Raw genomic sequence first — 23,424 nt, 5'->3', positions numbered from 1 at the left:
ATCTTCAAGTCATTGATAAAATCTAGATATGTGATCATGACAGTGTATTGTGAACGTGTCAATATGTAATTCTCCTCTTATACAAATATCGAGTAACTTGGCAACTTATCAATTAAGGTTTGAACATTATTAATTTCAAGTGTTCTATCTAAATATGTAACCGTTAATTTTTAAAATCAATTTCAACACGAAAAAAATATCTTATCTAACTCTTAATAATTATCAATTACTTTCAGTCAACTAATCTAAACAGATTCTTAATTTTGCATTAGTTCCAGAAGCTTTTAAGTTCTTTTTTATTTATTTATAGATAATTCTATTTTCTTCTGATCCTTGTAGTAGTTTTATTTAGTTTTTTTTTTTGTGTGTTTTACTATTTGTTGTTGTGTTTATTTATAATTTGTTACTTTACTGTAGCTTTGCTTATAAGCATGTATGTAAGATGCTTTTAGTTTGAATTGAGAATTTATTGAAAATAACATTTTTATTATAAAAATAGAGATAAAATATGTGTATATTTTATTATTTTTAAATTTATCTTGCGTGATTATACAAGTGTGGCTATCATCTTATTCATAAGGCTATGCACTCTTTTTGTTTCTTTATGATCATACTATAACACACAAGAATCGATTTGAGTTGTTGACATGTGTTTTATTTGGGTAAAAAAATTATAAAAATAATTTGAGTATTATAAAAATAATTCGAGTATGTTTTCATGTGTCTTATATCCAACAATTACAGTTATTTTCTGTCGAAGATATGATCGCAGAAAAACATATAAATCATAATTAGCATAGAAGATCAGTAGATAATCAAGCGATTTTTCTTTTAGCATAATACATGAATGTATCCTTTAACTAATTGGCTTATCTGATATTTATAATCTTTAACTAAACACTTAAACTTGTTTAAAACTGAACAAATAAAACACATGTCCTACTTAGCGTCTTACGTGATAATTCACTCCCTATAAGGCATCCTATGTGGTGCCCGATGTGTACTATGGCAAGTAAGACATGTGTGTTTACTTGTTAAATTATATATAAATTTAAGTAGTTATTCACCAAAAATTGAAGAATATAAATGTCAACAAAGGTTAAATTAAAAAGTATATTAGAATCATACTCGATTAGAATCATGTCATTTTTGTTGTCAATACTTTTCTTTACTTCAATATTTTCATTATAGCTTGTTTTACTTTTATATTTTTCAAATCTATTTTGAAAACACTTTTCTTGAGAGTCTATCAAAAATAATTTTTCTAATCACAAAGATATAAATAAAATCTACGTCCACAAAAAGTGAAGTAGTTAGGTATAAAACCCAATTTAGCTTTCGAGTTTATGTGAATTTAAAACTTTGTTGAAAGATATTTATGATCAAGTTTCACAGCTTAGCTTTAAAGTATATAAGATAAAATAATAATTCTTGAAAGGATACCGACAATCTTAGATTTGAAGTTTGAGAATAATTTTTTCTATATATAAAAAACATACTTCAAAAAATAAACTCTAAAATACGTAAATTTAAAATTAACTAGATTGCAATATAAATATCGAAGACAAGAGGGGGAGAAAAAATCACATGAGGGTACAAGAATTAAATGCCAAATTTAAATTGTACCACGTCTTTATTATTGTTTTCGTAAATTTGTGGTGAAAATTTGTCCACACGATTTCGTCCAAAATTTAGGGCCCGTTTGGCCATGCGACATGCAAAATCATGATATAATATCATAATATGAAATCATGAGATGAAATTGAAGTTTTGTTTGGACATGCGATATGTAATTTTTGTGTTTTATTTTCTCATAAATATAAGAATCTCATAAGTTATAAAACTATTAAAATAGCCTTAATTGCTTATTCATTCTTACCAAATAAACAAAAATTTATAAAATTGCATAATAAATTATTACAAAGTTATTTGTTCTTCACTTAAGTAACTGTTTCATCTAATTTTAATTGATCAAACTTTAATTCAATAAAAACACTGAACATGAATTGTAGTGTACTAGTTTTTAATATATTCCCCTACATAGTACGGACAATCTCCTCATGTTGAACTTGCATTTCTCGATCACATGACCGAGAAGACGACATTGTTACTTTGAGTCATTTGTTGGTCAATATCATTCGCAACTATATTTTCATGCTCATATACCATAAATATTTCATCACTCCTTTGATATTCTCGCAAATAATTATGTAACACTGCGCAAACTATGACAATTTTCACTTGTATGTCAATATCATGATGGTTCATATCTTGTTTCACTTGTGTGCAGTTACACATTTTTAGTGCATTAATTTCGTACTAAAATCAAACATATTGAAAGTTGTGATCATCAAACATACATCACCAATTTTGTCCTTTTTTCATATTGAATTGTTTTAAACATTTTCATATGTAGCCGAAAGAGAATGTTTTTTTATTATGAAAAAACAAAAAAGTATTATTCCCCCGTTCTTATTTATATTCACCAAATCAATTCCTACTTTATCATTTATATTCATCAAATTTAAAGTAATAATAAGTTTTATGTTGGTGAGAATAATAAATTTTAAAAAGTAATGATGTGATTATAAATTTTATTTACATATGAAATAAATGGTTAGTAAATATAAATGTGAGGTTGTTTTAACAAAATATAAACTCATGGATCAATTTTTGTATTTAAAAATTCAAAATCATGATATGGAATTCCCATATCATAATTTTTGGAGAATATGAAATTTCATCTCATGATTCCATATCGTGATATGGTATTGCATGGTCAAACGCCTACTAATAATGTATAACTTCCAAGTTGCCTAATTAGTATTCTTTCTTTCTTTTACTTCACAAAAAAAATAATTTAATTAATTTTTAAGCTAGATTGAAGTAAATTGATTCCTAATTTCAAATTTAAATTAGATATTTCAAAAAAATAAAAAATAAAGTAAGTTCCAATCACTCTCATATTTTAAAAAATAATCTTAAAATATTAGTTAAATTCTAACAATTTAATTCTTGAGAAGCGAAACGTAATAAATAAAAAAGAACAAAGGAAGTACATCAAAGATTTTAGAGTGTAATTTTTTAGATTATTTGACATTCGATATTAATTTGACTAATTTAAAATTTAAAATTACTTTACCAACAACTTCATTATTGACAAAATGAACGAATCTTGAGATTCAAGGGAGCCATTTTTCTACACAAAATATTCTTATCAAGGTATGATAATTCTTTATATTTTGTTACAAAATTTTATGAAAAATACTTAATCACGAATAATATAAGAAATTCTTAAAAACTTAAAATGTGTCGATAACATTGTCTTTAATGATATTTCATACAGTGTAGATTAGTACTTCCTCTTCTCTTTGCTTGTCAGATTTTGACTTGACACGCTTATTAAAAAAATATTGACTGTTATAGTGAGTTTACCATTTTACTCCTATTAATTGATAGGATCTCAAATATCTTTACTCACTGCATTTCTCAAAGACATCTTAATATTAATAAATTGAGGATATAATAGTTTTTGTAAAAAAAAAAAAAAAAGATAAGTAAAAAGGGACATAAAGAGTATAGAAACTAATAAAAAATAATTAAGAAAATAAAACAAAGCACTCTATAAATCCAGAATAAAGTTAGAATTTCAATTTTATGAGTTCTAAATTTTTACAATGATAATATTAAATTATAATAACTAAATTCTAAATTTAATATATGTACATATTTAATAGTTTTATTAATACAAATATAATTTTAAAGCAAAATCTACTAATTTTTTATCATATAAATATGAGAAAAATTATAATTTATAATATTTTCTATATAATTTTCGAATACCTATATTTAAATTTTAAAAATATTAAATTAATTTAATCCACGTAGATTCAAAAATTAATCAAATTAACTCTTATAAAATGAAATATGAAAAATAAAAATAAACGAAATGAGTAATTTGAATTTGCATTATATCTGAGGTCTTTAAGTGGAAAATGCAATCTATAAAAAAATAGTTTTATTTGTGAGCTAATAAACGAGTAAAAATGAATGATGGATCAGAATACTTTCATCTTGATCATTCTTTAAGATGTGTACTAGGCGAGAGTTACTTCTTTCGTTCATTTTTATTTACTCACTATATTAAAAATAAATATTTATTTTATAAATTAAAAAATAATTTATTACTTAATTCTTTGTTTATACTTGTTCATTAAAAGATTGTAGTACATGTTATGCATTCACGAACCTTGCATGCATAAACTATGTTTCTCTAATTTTAATATTAAGATTGAATTGGTAGCAAACGTCGTAAATTTGTTAGTAAATTTTATTTAAATATTTAAATTATAATATGTTCATTGTACATTTGAATACATGATGAACGTTTTCGACTCATATTTTAAGAAACTTTTGCATATGTTTACAAATATTTATCACATAAATAAATTAATCACATTAAATGTCTTATTTTTTAGTTAGATATATGTATATATTAACGTCAATTGAAACGCTCATGAGGTTATTTTATGATTTACTAATAAGTTTAATGTGTATAATTAAAAGATGTTATTATTTCAAGGAAATAAGTTATTCATATTTAAAATTAAATGATGTTTGGTCTGTAATTTAGAAATTCCCATAATTAATAGTAAATGTATAAATTATGAGAAATTGATGTATTATCTTATGCGGAGATAGAAAATAGAATAACTAATACTTGCTTAAATAACTAATATCCGCATAACCAATTTTACTCACATAATTAATACATGTATAATTAATACTCGCTCTGTCCCTAATTATTTGACCACTTTTGAATTGACACACCTATTAAGAAAACGGAAAAGGGTCAAAATTGCCCCTGAACTATGTGAAATAGACCACTTATACCCTTCATTACATTTTGGGATCAAAAATACCTCCGCAGTTATCCCAGGAGACCACAAATACCCTCAAGAGTTAACACCCCAATTTTTTTTAGTGACGTGGCAAATCACATGGGACTAATCCCTCCACCTAAGGATTGCCAACTAAGATTCACTACAAAAGAACTTGACTTTTAGTGGCGACAAAGTCGCCACAAAATCCAAAAATATTGCCACTAAAGGTTATGAGTGATTTTTAGTGGCGACTAAGGCTCCAACAACCATTCGCTAGTAAAACCTATTTTTTCAACAAAAAAATATGATAATTAATTTTCGATTGCGACCTAATTTTCTAAAATAAATAACTTGCAATATCCATATTAAAAACATCCAATATTATTACGAAAAATAATCAAAATTACTTCTCGATTCAAATCTCCTACTATATATATATATATAATGCATCATTGTACATTTTATACATTTACATATGACATAAAAATAAAACATATAGTGTCTTCAAACTCCTACTTAATCGATATCATATTTGGTTTTTTGAAAACAATGAAGAAAAAAACACAAAATTAGAATTTAATGTTAAAAACTTTTAGTGACGATTTTCTGGGCTTTTGTGGCGACTGTTGTTGCCGCTAAAAGTCTAGTTCTTCTGTAGTGAATCCTAGTTGGCAACGCATAGGTGGAAGGATTAGTCCCACGTGGCGTCAACAAAAATTTGGGGTGTTAACTCTTGAGGGTATTTGTGGTCTCTTAGGATAACAGCAGGGGCATTTTTCATCCCAAAATGTAATGAAGGGTATAAATGGTCTATTTCATATAGTTCGGGGGCAATTTTGACCCTTTTCTGTTAAGAAAATAATTAATGACATAGTGAGTTTACCATTTTACCCCTATTAATTATGAAGTGGATGAAAAGTTCTACATTTTTCAAAGTAATTAGTCATTTAATTGAGGGTATAATAGGAAAAAAGAATTTATCCCTTCTTGATTTGTCTAAATGAACAAGTAATTAGGAACAATTATAAAAGAAAAAGTGGACAAGTAATTAGAAATAAAGGGAGTACCTTCATAACTTTAACAAGCTACCAAATGACCTATTGATGTATTATCGAGTGTAGATCAAAAATAGAATAACAAATACTTGCATAATTAATATCCGCAAAGCTAATACATACATAACTAATGTTTGTATAATTCTAACTACCTATCAGATGGCCTCTAAGTGATTAACTTATTTACATATTCACATTTGAGAATACACGCAGAAGCTTTTTAAATACTAATTAATTAACTAATTGACTTTTTCCACCTATAACCAACTGCACCTAGCCACTTTTTATAGGTAATACTACTAATTGATTAACTAATTGAGTTTACGTACCAAATAACTACAAAATTCATTGTTATTTTTTTAATTGGAAAATGGTGAAGAATATGATGGAATCGGAATCACGTCTAATAAAACATTTTGCATTTTGTAAATTATTAATTAAATAATTTATTGTATCTTTTGATATGTATAGTAAAATCCTCTTCTTCCGGTGATACTTTTTCTTCGTTTCATTTTAACTGTCGTTATTTTTAACTTTTTTTTATATTTATTAAGAAAACAATAAATATGACACATTGTGTATTATGTTATCCCTACTTATTAATTTATTTATTTTTGAGAATTAAGTAGTATTGAAAATAACTACTCTTTTAATATTGAACGCATAGTTGAATATAATTCACATTAAGTAAGCATAAAATTGAATAGAATCGTCAATTTTCGAATTGAACTTTTAACTAAAGTGATATTTTTTGGATAATTTAAGTAATTATTAATTTGAGACGAATGAATATATTATAATGATTCCTTTGTTTTATTTTATATAACAAGGTGAGATATGAGAGTCAAAATATTTTTTTTTCTTTGAATTTAAACATAAATTCTTCAAATTTCTTGAAAATAAAAGTTACATATTTGAAAGCTACTTAAATAATATTATAAATTTTAATGACTGGTAATTTAAACTAGTTTTAAAATATGGATAAAGAAGAACATTTTTTACTCTCAAAATAAGCCAAAAGAGTACTAATCATGTTCTGCACCAAAGTATAACTTTTGCCAAATTATAGTTAGGTGGCATTAATTATAAATAATTTTCATTTAATGCTTGAATATAATATTCATTGACAAGAATTGTCTGCCAATCAAAATCATCATTTTATACTAATCTTGCAAAGTGGATACGTGTCGATGTACAGTTAGTTCTCGATAAATAAGATTTCTTTCATTTTTAATTAAATATCTCAAATTCAAATATGATAAATAAAATAAAAAATCTTACTAGAAATTAAAGTGTTTTTCCTTTAGTAATGGACCTTACAAGGTCTGAATCTGATTTTTTTTTAAAAAATAAATTGATTAAAGGAGTATGCTATATAATAAATGTTTTTTTAAGTTAGGTGGCATTAATTAAATAAATATTCCCACTCAAATCATCAATTTGTACCAATCTTTCAAAGTGGATATATGTTAATGTCACAACTCTGATGGATGTAATTAAGTTTGAGTGTAACAAATGTATCAATTTGTTCCAACTTGAATCCAACTTGAGTGTATCAATTTGTTCTAACTTGAATCCAAATTGATTCTCAATACAAGTACAATATGTCATAATTAAGTTTGAGTGTAACAAATGTGTATAAGAGTCGTACTTTCTCAGTACAATGTAAGGTAGACCTGAGCAAGAAGTGAAGGCGGATGTAAATGTAAAGCATATGTCATTAGACAAGGTCACCGGGGTGGAGGTTAATTAGGATAGAAATTGATAAATTTTCGAAGACCTTATCTTTCAAATTTTAATCATGCAATTGAAAATGATACACATTATTAGGATGGTCAGCAATCTTGTCACAAATTTCGACATGTTTATTTCAGAATTTTCTACTTTTTCTATCTTAATTAATTGACATTGATCAGATAATTAACTTCTTTTTAAAATAAAAAATTTGATCGTAAATTCAAATATGATTTTTTTTTTGTGAAATAAAATGTAAATAGTTTGAAATTGGGTAAAAACTAATAATTCTATTAACTCATAATAATTAATAATTTGAAAAAACAAATAAAAATTATTGACAAAGAAAGTCATCTAAATATTTAAAATATTTGAACTTTATAAATTTTAAATTTTTATACAACCATCTCAAATAATAGTAACTGAGTTCTGAATTTAACTTTTATAGTATCAAAAGATGCGACAAATTAGAAGCNACTTGAAGATGAAGCCGCCTATCTCTTAGGGCAAAAGACACTCCATCCTTCTAACTCCTTTTACGGATAGAAACTAAAACTCGACTTTCTAGGAAGAAGTCTATGGAGAATATCTGAAAATTACTACATGAATTTATTTTTATGAAAGAAAGCCTTATATCTTGAGAGAGTTTTATGTCAGAACATGAAGGGAAAGTTACGACGTCATATGAAGTTCACATGATGTGAACTTCTCGACTCGATGTTAGATATCTCAAGAAATAAATATGTAAAATCTAATTATCAAAAGAATAGTCGTTTGAATAACTTAATCAGAACGAGAATATGTCGATGCAAACAACTTATATCTCTTTCATTGGAAGCACGAGTGTAATCTGATAGTTTAATAAAGTGAGTTCAATGCTAAAAAAAAAAATTAAAGATCAAATCCGTTCAATAAAAATCTTAAATTCTCTTCTAATTACCACAAAAATTTGTAGAGTTGTACAACAATTTAGATGTATCAATTACGATATGATTATTATAATTATTACCTCATAAAATTCAATTTTATCAAACTTCAGCCGAATATATTATTGTTAATTGTAAATAAATCCAAAAAGGGAATGTATCTATGAATCTATCTCTAGTACAAGATTCTAAATTTCCAAATTCTAATTTTAACATTATCTTATAAAGTTGTTATTTAATTACAAGGTAGAAAACAAAGTGTACATAAAAAGATTTAAATAACATTAATTTCCTGGTGAAAGGTCGGCCAAGGCATTCTGTTTGCAAAAATATTTTTTTAAATAAAATAAAATAAAATGGAGACAAACACTTAGGTTAATGGATAAGATACACTCATTTAATGACAAATTATACACTTAATTACAGCTAATTAGTTTTTGTGATTATAATTAACATAGTAATTTCAGATAGAGTGTCTGGCAAGGTACCCTTTATTTCTAAATAATTTAATTTTATTCTCTGGTCTATTTTAATTTGCTTAACATTATCTTAAATTAACCCAAAAAATTTAAAAATCTTCACATTTTCTAATTATTATATTAATGTTTGTTCTAGAACAGAATATTTCTAAATTATCTACTTCGTAGATTGATTTGCTTCTAATTTGCCGCATCTTTTGATACTATAAAAGTTAAATTCAGAACTCAATTACTATTATTTGAGATAGTTATATAAAAATTTAAAGTTTATAAAGTTCAAATATTTTAAATATTTAGATGACTTTCTTTGTCAATAATTTTTATTTGTTTTTTCAAATTATTAATTATTATGAGTTAATAGAATTATTAGTTTTTACCCAATTTCAAACTATTTACATTTTATTTCACAAAAGAAAAATCATATTTGAATTTACGATCAAAATTTTTATTTTAAAAAGAAGTTAATTATCTGATCAATGTCAATTAATTAAGACAGAAAAAGTAGAAAACTCTGAAATAAACATGTCGAAATTTGTGTCAAGATTGCTGACCATCCTAATAATGCATGTGTGTCATTTTCAATTGCATGATTAAAATTTAAAAGATAAGGTCTTAAAAAAAATTATGTTTCATTAGGTATATAAATTTAATTTCTAAAAATAAAAATTATGGACAGACCATTTAAAGACATGGTTGATATACCATCAAATAATATGGTGCAAGAGGAGATGAAACTACTTCTTCCTTAATCTGAGGTTCCGAGTTCGAATTAAGTATGAAAAAATTCCTAATAGGGAGCGCTTCCTCGCGAATGAAGCCCTATACAATATAAATTTAAAATAGTCGAACTCCAATACTCGTATCACATGAAAAATCAAAAGAAAAACAAAAGGGTTGATATTATAATTTATAAAGCTTAAATAAATTATTAGTTGCCCCCCATATTTGACTTCATATAACTTTCTTGAATTCAACTCCCTTATTACTAATTTTTCCAATTTGCAAATCTAACTAATTTGATAAAGACAGCCACAGCCCATAGCAAGTTCTATTTGACTCACTCATTTTTTTTAAAATAAAATAAATTAGTAGTATATGTAATTGAAAAATACTTATTATCCTAAAATTTCACTTATGAAATTTAAAACTATAAAATAATACTAATTGTTTTTACAAAACATGACTGAAAACTGATCTGCTATCGATGTTTTTTTAATAACAAATTGTTCAATAGATATTATTTGGATTGTCATTGAATTTTAGTATAGTGACTACTTTTTTTTTCTTTGAAGTCTATGCTAAAAACGGTTCATGAACGCAATTTCTATAGTAAACTCTATCATTATCATAAAGTTTCACTTGTAAGAATTGAAATTTAATGATACTAATTTTTTTCAAAGTCAATGTTAAGAAGTGATAAATAAATGCTATTTATATATTATATTGTCCACTAGGTATCTATATAGATATAATGATAAACACACGACACATCTTTTTTATAATGATTTTAATTTAAATAGAGGTGATATTAGATAAAATATTTAATTTAAGCTTATTACCGATAATTACTTGTGAGTTTCAAATAATGTTTATATGATCTGATTGTGTAAAGATTATTTATATTTTCGATAAACATAGTAAATTCTTTTCTAAAATCAAAGAAAAATTTAGAAGATATTTTCTAAAATCCTCTTTTTTTTATAAAGATATTTTTTTGAAATCCTTTTAGTTATTTAAATCCCTATCTTCAACTTGTTCTTTTTGGGACCTACATACAACAATTTGATCTCTCCATTTAAGAAAAAAGGGAAGTGGTGGGGTTAGAAAAAGTGACTATTGGTTTTTCAAATAATACTTTTTGAAAGTACTTTTATCAAACAATAGAAAATGATAAAATGATCACTTATATTTTGTAATTATGTTTAAAATAACTTCATAGGTATATTCTGAACAGTTTTAGTCCTTCAAATTTGTTTTAAATACGTTTCTTTTGTATTGTCAATATTTATTACTTATTAAACGTTGATTGTTAGATTTAAGGGTCGGTGAAAAAACAATTAACATGATCAAATAGTGTTTTCATAATTCTAATTAAATTTAGGGACAAATTTAATACAGTAAATAATTTATCAAATATTTAGAAAATACTATCTTTTTTACATAAGTAAATAATTGAAATTGCTAAAAAATATACATATCGAACTGTTTAGACATACTTTACATTGAATACATGTGTCTACTTATTTAACTAATTTATACAAGTTATAAAATATCTGCTTATTCACACAAAAAAAAAAATGAAAGCTATAGATGTTTATTGATGTTAAATTAAAGAGCGTGTTTATATACTATATTTTTTTTATATTTCTGTTACTTTTAATGATAAACATAATCAATTTTTTATTACAAGATCTTTTACAAGGAAAAATAGATTTTATAGAAGCTATAAAACTAATTATTTTTACAAATTTATTGGCCCTTGGATAAAAATTAAAACATGAATGATTTCCATATGCAAATATCTAAATCATTTTACACGTAGATATGTGAATATTTTGAAGAAAAAAAAAGGATAAAGACTTTGACGTGTGATGAGTTAGCCACCTTTGACTAGGCATTTTTATGTCATTATAAAGATATATTATCAAAATTAATGGAACTATATCTATATAAAAAAAATCAAACTAATTAAGACAATTGTACATACTAAATTATAGATTTAAAAAAAAAACATACTAAATTATAGGAGCTTCTTTTTTATTTTCCATTCCCTCACGGATTTATGTAGGGGTGTGCACTATTCGAATTAAACCGAATAATCAAACCAAATCAAACCGAATTTTTATTTGGATTGGTTTTTTGGTTTTTCGGATTGGTTTTGGATTAATAAATTACTTTGTTTGGTGTTTTGGTTTGGTTTCGGATTTTGAAAAATAAAAACCGAAAAACCGAAAAAAACCGAATTATATATATATAATGTTTAGGTTTAGAATTAAGTTGGAGTTAACCACTTTTGTCCCTTTTTGGTTATTGTCTTTCATGATGATTACGTTTATATTTTATGTTTGAATTACATCTATAATAGGTATACTTATAAGTATTGTGTTTTAAGTTTTACTTATGATTTATATTAGAAAGAATATTTAAGGGATTAAATATTATTACTTTGGTTATATATGTTATTAATTATTGACATAACCGAATAATCAAACCGAAAAAAGCCGAACCGAATAGAGGAAAACAAAACAAAACCAAACCAAATTTATTTTGGATCGGATTGGGTTACACTTTTACAAAATCAAAAACCTAAAATCCAAACCGAATAGTGTAAAACCAAACCCAAAAACCGAATGCACACCCCTAGATTTATGACATATTCTTCGATGTATACGGATTCTTATCTTTTTAAGTAATGCATATATAAATTAGATCGCAATCATTATTTTCAGAATTAGAAAAACTCTAATGTTGTTCATAATTAGATGTTCTTTCAACCTTTCCTCCGATAGCATAATATCCCTCTTCTATCTACGAAGCCTTACATAAGTTAAGTTTAATATTTTTTTTTGTTGATAGCTAACTTCAATTTTGAAAAAAAATACTCTCAATTATACACAACTAAATAATTGCAAAATCAACATAGTTTAAATTTTCTTAAAATAATCAATCGAATTAAATCATAAGACTCAAAAAAATAACTCATTAACACTTAGATAATAAAATGTACAATAACAACATATTTAGTATAATTCGATAAAATTAAACATACACTTACGCGAAAATCATTATACCTTTAACATATTCGTCCTCTTTTAAAAATGCTAACGCGCAACCTTACATTTTCTTCCACTTTCTAAATGATTTTCATATGCCAAATAATTCACACGTAGATATTTATACCATATACATTTTTGTGAAATAAATTGGATAAAGACGTACGTGTGATAAGAATGCCGGTTTTGACTAGGCATTTCATTTTTCTATTTTAATAATATTATTTTAAACCTTAGAAAATACGTTATCGTTATCGTTATCCTTTAGGTGTGTACATACTAAATTTCGATTCGATTTTATTACATATAAAATCCCTATATAAAACCTTCATTCAAACTCCAAAAACTTGCAATATCTTCTTTTATTTTGAAATATCACAAACTATATAGTCTCATGTCATCTTGTTCCACCACCACTATCATGGCGGAGGACGACGGCGGAAGGACGGCGATCACTGCCGTCCATCCTGACATCATACAAACTTTGATCTTAACGAAACTCGACGGCCCAACTCTTATGTCCGCCAGTTTCGCTTCTTTGCAGCTGCAAAATCTTTGCTCCGACGATGAACTTTGGCGAAAATTTTGTAACTCTTCTTGGCCTTCTACTTCCGACCCACTTATCAAAAACGCTGTTGCAGCCTTTCCCTCCGGTCACCGTTCACTTTTTTCCGATTCCTTTCCGTCCTTAATCCACAACGAGCCAAAACCCATTGCTGGAAACAACTCAAAGCAGTATTTTCAGTCGCCGGAGTTGATATCGGCGGTCGATATTCACTTTGAGGGAAATTTATTGTACTCGAAAGTGTTGACTAACGAGACGGAAAGCGGGTGGTTCATGAGTTCGCCGTTCAGAATTGAGCTATTGGGTCATAAGGAAATTGTTCCGACGCCGGTGAAATTCGACGGCGAGGATGGAAATCGTAAATTGGAGTTACAGAAGATGAAATTGAGCTGGATTTTAATTGACCCATCGAGGAATCGAGCTGTGAATGTATCGAGTTTGAACCCGGTATCAGTCCAACGACATTGGTTAACCGGAGAATTGAAAGTTCGGTATTCGACAGTGATGGGTTCCGGCGCCGGCGCAGGCGCAGGGTTTGTTCAGTGCGGGATAGTTGTCACGTGCGAAGGTAAAGAAGGAGGCGAATTGCACGTGCGAGATGTAAGCATGCAAATAGAGGATATGGATGGGAAAGTTTTGTGTGGGAAGGATAGTTTGGTTATTTTACAAGAAGTTATTGAAGGAGGAAGAAAAAAAAGAAAAGAAAATGAAGAAAAAGAAAATTATGAGAATTTTTTGGAATTAAAGAAAAAATGGAAGGAAAATAAACAAAAGAAAGAAAAAAAATTGGATATGATGTGTATGGCAAGTGGAATTACAATTTTAATTTCTTTTTGGAGTTTAATTGTGTTTGGTTCAAGAAGTAATGGTAGTTATTTTAGTTAGAAATATGGTGGGAAAAAAAGAATGATAATTTATTATTATTTCATTTTATTAATTTTTTTCTCAATAAAAAGGAAAAGGCAATTTTATATACATAATAATGGTATATTGCATGGCAAATCTTCTCTTAGGTTATGTTAATATGGTTTTTTGTTTTTATTTCCTTGATAAATGGTTTAGAAATAGAGTTTACTAATCACTTTTTAGTTATATTTTTGAGAGATCAGTATTGTCGCGGAGTTTCAAATTTTACAGGTGAAACTTCAAGATAATTACCTTTTTTGCTTTCCATTCCTTGATATATAATCTAGACATAACTAGCACTTACTGACCACTTTCGATCATGTCTTCGAAAATTATTAATATTATGAAATTTCAAATTAAATAATTGTGATTATTTTTTAATTGTTCAAATGAGTGTAGGATGCAAATTACCTAGTGTTAAAAGTCAAAAGTTCGATCTTATTTGATTTTTATCACGCTCCATTTACTATTAGAATGTACTTTTGGATGCTAATAGACATGTTGTTCATTGACTATTTAAGGCATACCTTCTGAGTGCTAATAAACATATTTGAAAAAAAAAAGTGATTCTTTAATCCTTGAAAATAATTAGGAGCCAAACTTTAATTTTATTAAGTATATGATAAACAAGTGCACGATTCAGGGTAATAATTCGTAAATTACATAAAAGATATAAATTATATTGAATAAATTCCCGTGTGACGAACTCGAAATCAATATGTCTAAGATCTCCCTTTAAAAGATTTCCGCTCAATTATATAAGAACAAGTCTAAGCTCTCTATACAATTTTGTCTTTTTCTCATATAAAAAAATGTAAGCAAAATAGGCCTTTAAGTGATTTATTTATTTGTTATTATTCGAGTTTAAGTGTTGATAATGAAAAATTTCTTGATAAGAATATTTTACTCTCGTCCCCTTTAGTGGATTCAATATGAATTCGAATTAGTGATTAACAATTTCAAAATACAAAGATTTTCCTCTTCTTCTTTTTTCCAAAGATTTTTGTGACTATTTTAGCAATCTGGTCAGCATTAAATTTATTAGAAAATGGGGTTAATAGCCTAATATTAATTAATAACCTAATATAATATCCAACCTATATATATAGTCCACATATTTTTAAAAGTACTTTAAGTTGGCTGCCCAATGTGATTGACTTTTACCCAATGACTTTCTTCTCACACATCTAGAAAGAAGATTTAATAGTGTTATTTGTTTGACGTTTGATATTTATTTTGTTATTTGATTAATTTGGATCTTGAAATTTATTTTATTTGATGTTTGATGTTTATTTTAAGATTCTAAATTAATTTAAATTCACATTGTGTAATGCTCAATAAATGTAATGTCATTCTCTATTTGGATTTTTTTCATTCATATAACTCGAATTTGAGACCACTAATTAAGGATAAATGAATAATATTCACCTCACCACAATTTTTGATAAAAATAAAATATAAGAAAATAATTCATTTTATGAAAAAATATTCTATAAATTTTTTTTCATTATATGGACAGAGAAGTAACGAAAATTGAACTGTTCAATTTGGAAGGGCATGACTTCAAAATACTCAACACCAATTGAACATTGAATATAATTAGCGACGAATTTTACAAGTTAAGCCATAAAAATTGTTTGTCACTAATTTCTGTTCTTTTTTCTATCTCTTGTTATTTCAAATAGAAGTGGATCTCGTATTTGTTTATTTGATATATAGCTTCACAAAAATTCAATAATTTTTGTCTGATAAATACATATTAATATTTAGTTGTGTATCTAATTATTTTTATAAAATGACTTAAAATTGTGATAGAAATTTATAAATTTTAAATTGTGGATCGGACTCCAATTTCAAACATGTCCGAATTGTGACATTTTAGTCATAGTGCAGAAAAAAAAGTAGATTAGAGGCTACCCCTAACTTTATTTATACACAAAAATAGTTGTAATTCTTTAACTTTGTGTTTAAATAAAGGATGATAATTCATTAATTAGCTAGCTAGTGGATTTAAGTTATATATATCAATACTATAATACCCAAATGAAATTTAGCCCAAATGGGTAGTCTATTAACTGTTTTAATCAAAGAAATAAACATGATGGTTAACATTTTTAATTTATCCTAGAAATATTTCTTTAAATTTTTTATTTATTTGTATGGGCCTCTTGCTATCAAAAGAGAGGGCCCAAGAAGCCCACTTGTGTAAGTAACTCTTGGGCCTCTTGCTAAGAAACCAATTATGTATGAAACTTGGAAAAATTATTTGTAAATTTATACTTGTAGTATTAAACTCGAACCATGGAAATAGTCTCTTAGATAAATATAAGTTAAGATTGTCAATAATATGTTGTACTATGGTCCACCTTTTCTTAGACTCCGTGCATACTGACAATTTTGTGTATCGAACAACATTTTTATCAAGCTAAGCAAAAATATTATATGTATCTATTAGGCTATTTCCCGCTTTTAAACCTTTTGCATAGGCTAACACACATTAACATTCAATAATCCAAAAGGTTTTCACTTCGCTAAGTCTTCACTCGTGATTGCTTAAAATCTCCTTTCATCAATAGGTGTTCTCAAAGCATTGACTAGACACCCAAATATAGCCTTTTTAATGCATATATCCATTATAAATTTAATGCGCTTGATAAAATTTCGATTTATTCCAAAATATTATAATAACTTGTGTTGCATAGTATACAACACATTGTGTTAGGCTAATGCATTTTAGTGAAATGGAAAAAGAAAAGTTAAGTCTTGATACCCTTTACTTGCGAAAAATGACTTGGGAAAAAATAGATATAACTTAAAGTTAATATACGGTTATACATATATTATATATTCGTCGATTATTTTTAATATAAGAAGTTCACGAAAAAAGGTACCATAAGAAATTGAGAGTTCTTGTAATTTAGTATACCGTATCTATTTCTTCTTTTACATCACTAGTACTAGTATTATTTTCATAGTATTTTATCATTCGATTTTTATTATTACATATTATTTTTCGTGCTTCAATTATCACATAATTAGGTTGTTCATATTGTTCCTTTTTTGTTGTTGTTAAATACCATTTAATGTTTTTTAAAAATTATTTTAACACGCGTTATTTGAATCAAAGATCTTTTGAAAATAATTCTTCTATTTCTATAGAATAAAAATAAGATCTCCGTACACTCTATTCTATTCTCGTAGATCCCACACTTGAAATTTCAAGTACGAACGCCTGACAAAATTTACAAATTATGAAGTTGTCATTTATAGTCATTGACTATGTAGGAATAGTCTAAAATTTAGTGTGGTCCATTTTGTAATAAATAAATAAAATGCTAACTTGATTTAGTACTACAAAAGTAGCATTGCTAATTGATTAATGTGGTCCATTTTGGTTGAAAAAAAAGAAAAAGAAGATGAAGCTTTGATTAAAAACCAAAACAAATAAATCAAAGGAACTGATACAAAACAATCAAAATAATTTGAATAAAAAACAATTTATTAAAGATCTAATGTGTGGATCGAATAATCAATTAAATGATTGTTCATCCCAATCGCTTAAAGTAAAAACAATATATATATATATAAGTAAATAGTGAATTCGCCGTCTTGTCATAATAAAAAATATGAACTAATAGCATTTTTGGCCCCTCATGTATTGATATATTTTGATTTTAATTATGATATCTAATTAAGTACATTAAATCTTTAATCAATTGTATTATGCATTTTTTATTCTTTTACTTGTGAATATTCATAGATTTTTCATAATTATTAATTATTTCACATGTTTTGTTATGTTTGTACTATTACTCCATATTTGATGATAATAATAGTGTTATAAATACTCAGATATAACATATTTTCTTACGTTAAGAGACCAAACACATATAATTTAATTAATTAAAACTTAAATATGATAAACCATATATTACAAAGATCAAAATATAATTTACCAATAATTTTGAAATAAAAATATTATATTTTATAAAACTAATTATATATAACTAAGATAACATTTATAATAACTATCGAACCTACAAATGCACGGACGTAGGGAACTTAAAATAATTTTAGTCATGATAGATTGAAACTTTTAATTAAAAGAGACTGTCTAGTTAAAAGGGTATCTCAAAGAATTTAACAATTATTCACTTTGTTTCATATTTGGTGTCAATTTGAAAAGACTCATAAATACTTTAATAAATATATAAAAAAGAACATAAGTTATGCTTGACCAGATATAACTTGTGAACAAGCCACAGTTTGTCAATCTGACAGGATATTATACAGAATAATATTGTATCAAAATTATGTCTTGCGTAACATAACTTGTGAAAACATAATTTTCTATTATTATTATTTTTTTTTGAGTGTGTAGCATTGAGGTTTTTTTTTGCACAATTTTTAAAAATGAGATCAAAGTTTAAATAATAGGAAATGATTAAAAGCAACCATCACTATCTTTCGTAAATACACAAACTATACTATATTTCGTTTAAGCACTTTGACTCGATGACTTCATATTCAGTGTAGTTTTACACAGTGAGATCTGAAGAATTGAGGATACGCTAATCTTATTTCTATCGTCAAAGATAAAATAGTTAAATTTGAACTTTTTTCTTAAAATTATGTGATGATTTATTAACAGCAAGGCAACACGACAAATGAACCTAAAGAATAAAAGGACATCCCAATAAACGAAGATTCCACATTCACCTAAGCTTTCAAGAATTACCACACTCCAAGAAAATGTAATAAATGAATCCTTCTCTCGCATAAGCATCAACGACTTATTCCATAGCTCAAATCCGTAAACAAACAACTTGTCCTGCAGGAACAAACTATTTTGGCATAAATTGTCATTTATATAGTATGGTTTATGATAATGTAAAGTAGGTCAAAGAAAATAAAATAGTATGGTCCATATGTAACAAATGAATATGTTAATTATGATCTAGTACAAGTAGTTTGGTAGTTTATTAAATATGGTCCATTAGTGAAAAAAAGGGGAAAAAAACTTTTGATGCAATAAACAGCAAGAAGAAAAAGGTACTTGAATCAAAGTCATAACTATATTTGAACCTTTAAATTAAGATGCTGCCAAAAAGGTAATTTTCCTATCTCAAATCATCTGTCGTGATTTTTAAAAATAATTATCTCAAATATCTTTTTCATTTTATCTTTGGTACTAATTGTTTTTTGAAGATTACATAACTTCAACTGAGTAAGTAGTTTATGAAAAGAGATCATATCTTAAGAAATAAATAAAGATAAAATAGTAAAAAAAAAAAAAAAACCTTCGAATTAATATATTTTTAGAGATGTGTAAAGAGAAATAGAACAAATAATTTAAAATGAATGGAGTATACCAAAGAAGTTTCACAATTGCTGTTTTTTTTTCTCTCAATTATTCAATCTTTTTAAAGATAATAATTGTATATTTGTGTCACACATTTATTTCATGGGGTAAATTATTGCAAGGGTACGATTGAATTATTTTGTTATAAAAATAAAACAAATAGTACGTCTGAGGGGGATTTTTATTACTTTGTAAGTGGAATTAAAATGTATTCTGACTGTTCTTTTGTCATAAATTTTGTGTTATTGGCTGTTGAATTAGATGGTGATTAATGGTANCAAGAACGATCAAGATCAAGAACGATAAAGATCAAGAACGATCAAGATCAAGACCGCCGGATTCAAGATCAAGCTCGAAGCCCTTGGATTCAACTAGAAGTCAAGATCAAGATAAAGTTCAAGTCCAAGATCAAGATCAAGATCAAGATAGAAATCAAGATCGAGATAAATCTCAAGTTCAAGATCAAGCTCAAGAGCCCTTGAATTATATTTGAAAAGGCAAATTCAGAGGAATAATAGAGATTGTAACACTCGCACTTTGAAATAATAAATACGATTGTTGCTATAATCTTCTGTTCTTGATTATCGTTTTCTCGACGTGAATTTTATTGTCTACGTGGTGATTTTAGACATCTTGAATAAATCAATGTTCACGTGTTTGAATCTCACTAGCAACATTTTTTCTCACTTTCTTAAAAAGAGTTTTTGTTATACAATTTCTGAACCCTGTTAGAAAACTCATGTTCATTCTGAGACTCCTAAAAGAAAAATTGATTATAAATTTAGAGAGTTTATTTCTACAATTAACTTATGGATGAATATAAACATTTTGATAATATATAATTTATTGATTTAAGGAAACAAATCATCTACAAAAAATATCATGATTTCCTCTTAGTTACAACTTACCACTTGCAAGAATCCTCACATGGCTATCCTCAATCAAATAATGAGGAGATAAGCTAGCAGGCTAGTAGCTAATAATAATAATATAATTATTTTTTTAATAACAAGGTTATTTATCTTAATATTGTTGGATTGTTATAATAAAATATAAATTATTATAAAAATACAATATAATAGAAGATGAAAAAAAATTCATTTTTCATAAATAATTTGATAATTTACTGTGATATTACTTTAGAGAATGACGGTAATAAAGAGATCTGGTTATATATTATATCTTGAAATATATCTAAATTTCTGTTAGTATAATTTGGCTATAACACCTTTGCCATTATGCCCATCAGTCAAATCTTTTTATTCGATAACGTTTGTTTATATATTTTTTGTTTTTATAATAGAATAGTATTATGGAAAACATAAAATATAACATTATGAAAATTTATATGTTAATTAAGTAAATATTATTAAAGAGAATGACTCATTAAGAGATTTGACTATATATTATATCTTGACATGTTTCTAAATTTCTATTAGTAGAAATTATCTACAACACCTTTGCCATTATGTCATCAGTCAAATCTTTTTATTCGATATCGTTTATTTGAATACTTATTTTACTATTATAATAAAATGTTGTTATAATAAACATAAAATATAACATTATGAAAATTTCTCCGTTAATTAACTAAAATTTATCTAAGAGAATGACTTGTTAAGGGATTAGACTATATATTATATCTTGACGTGTTTCTAAATTTTAATTAGTATAATTTGTGTACAACACCTTTGCCATTATGCTATCAGTCAAACCTTTTTTCTTTCGATATCATTTATTTAAATATTTATTAAGATTTAGCTTGTATGAATCGTGATTGGTTTGATATCAATAATGGTAGCCATTTCAGTATCTTAAGGATACATATATATCCACGATCGAAAATTAATTGATAGTACTATATACTCTATCTCGTATAGAGTATCTGAAAGCAAACAAATCATGTAAACATGTCTTATTTTACATCTCATTCGAAAATTCGAGTAGACAATACTAAATCAATAAAATAAAAGGGCCAACGTGATCCTCTTCCCCCGAGATCTCAGATGAGGGAACCCTGGGAGAGCCACCAACTCCAACTATCGTCCATGTACGATCCATACTAGATCTGACCAACTGCCCATCCTATCTCCTCTACGTTCTTGACAACTCATCTTTGTTTATTATTATATATATAAAAAAAAAACATATAGCATCATGCAAATTTGTTCGTTAATTAACTAAAGTATTATGGAGATAATGACTCATCATGAGATTTGACTATATATTATATCTTGATATGTTTCTAAATTTTCATTAGTAAAATTTATTTACAACACCCTTGCCATTATGCTATAAATCAATACTATATTGATTCCCATTTTGGTTATATATCCATGTTAATAGAATATGTCCTTTTTTGGTTTGCCCAAGTCCATATTCCAACTAGTCCTTTCGTTTCAAAATATTTCTCACATTTTTTTAGAATTAAATAATATAAATTTTGATTAATATTTTAAGATATATATTTTTAATCATATTGTATGAGGAAAAAATATAACTTTTTGTATAATTTTTGAATACCTAAATTTTAATTTTAAATTATCATATTTAATTAATCTAATCTAATTTAACTTTAAAAATTAATAAAATTGACCCTCGAAAAAAAACAACATAAAAACTATTTTAAAATAAAAGGAGTAACATTTTCTACTTATTTTCTTATTATTATAATTTTCAATAAAACAATAATTTTTTTAACTACCAACCAAAGAGAAATCCTCAAATTATAATGAAAACTTGAACTACGTATTTTTCATGATAATAAAATGTAAAGCCATGACTTGTTGGAGAGATAAAATCAACAAAAAAATGTTACTAATAAATTTAATTAGTTTAAGAGGACCAAAAATTAGAGGAAAAAAAGGTTTTTTATTTTTAAAAAAATAAAAATTGTGTGCTGACTATGATCACGTGTTGAGAGGGTCCCGCGTAAATTATAAGATTTGGGATTTCGTTAATTGAAAATTTTGTGATATTCTCCAAATTTGCAATACAGCACTGAATATTCCTTACATGTAATCAAAGATAAAATTCAATAATTTTAATTCAGATCTTATATATATATATATGTTCCTAGTAACATAATAATTTTTTTTCTTTGAAATTCAGTATTCATAGACTCATCGGTCAAAATTATAATTTCACTTTTGTATAGTATCATTTCTACTTATGATTGATAATAATTAAATAACTTAATTCAGTGTAAATAATATTAGGCATCAATATGTATTTTTATTTCTTACTATTCCTTCACATATATTCCCCAAATTATACTACTAAGAATTATGGTGAAATGACGAGATAGTGGAATGAATATAATTTGTTCATTTTCAATGATAGGTCATATGACCGAGTCATCGGGTGGGGAAGAAAAGTCTTGTAGAGAACGATTTTCTTTTTTTAACAATTCTTACATGGTGTGAATATAAGCGAAATGAAAATTTTGAATTTATGAGTTTGAAAGTAGAATTATGACTTCCGCTTGAATTACATTATCAATGAAAATTTGAAAATAAATATCAAATGTCAGATTAAAAAAAACCAACCAAAAAACATTAGCTTGATTGATGTATAACACAGATGAATCTCAATGATATATGTAGGTACATATGTACTACATTGTTTGTGGTGATCATTTAAATTCACCCTACAATTATTAACCTTTTTCTTGTTTGATTCCTATATTATCAAACACACACATATATATATATACTTTGATAAATTATCTTTGTAATGACC

General features: G+C 26.1%; 1 protein-coding gene across 1 annotated transcript; it reads left to right on the top strand.

The window, feature by feature from the left end:
* The first annotated feature begins 13,193 nt into the window (after positions 1-13,193).
* LOC125845301 (F-box protein At2g27310) lies at positions 13,194-14,303 on the top strand. Its single transcript, XM_049524786.1, has one exon. The coding sequence runs from the start codon at positions 13,245-13,247 to the stop codon at positions 14,298-14,300; it is 1,056 nt and encodes a 351-aa protein (XP_049380743.1). The 5' UTR covers positions 13,194-13,244; the 3' UTR covers positions 14,301-14,303.
* The last annotated feature ends 9,121 nt before the right edge of the window (positions 14,304-23,424 follow it).

This window comes from Solanum stenotomum, chromosome 11 (assembly GCF_019186545.1).
Source record: "Solanum stenotomum isolate F172 chromosome 11, ASM1918654v1, whole genome shotgun sequence".
Classification (NCBI taxonomy): domain Eukaryota; kingdom Viridiplantae; phylum Streptophyta; class Magnoliopsida; order Solanales; family Solanaceae; genus Solanum; species Solanum stenotomum.
The sequence above is the reverse complement of the archived record's forward strand: the minus strand, read 5'-3'. Positions and strand labels throughout refer to the sequence as shown.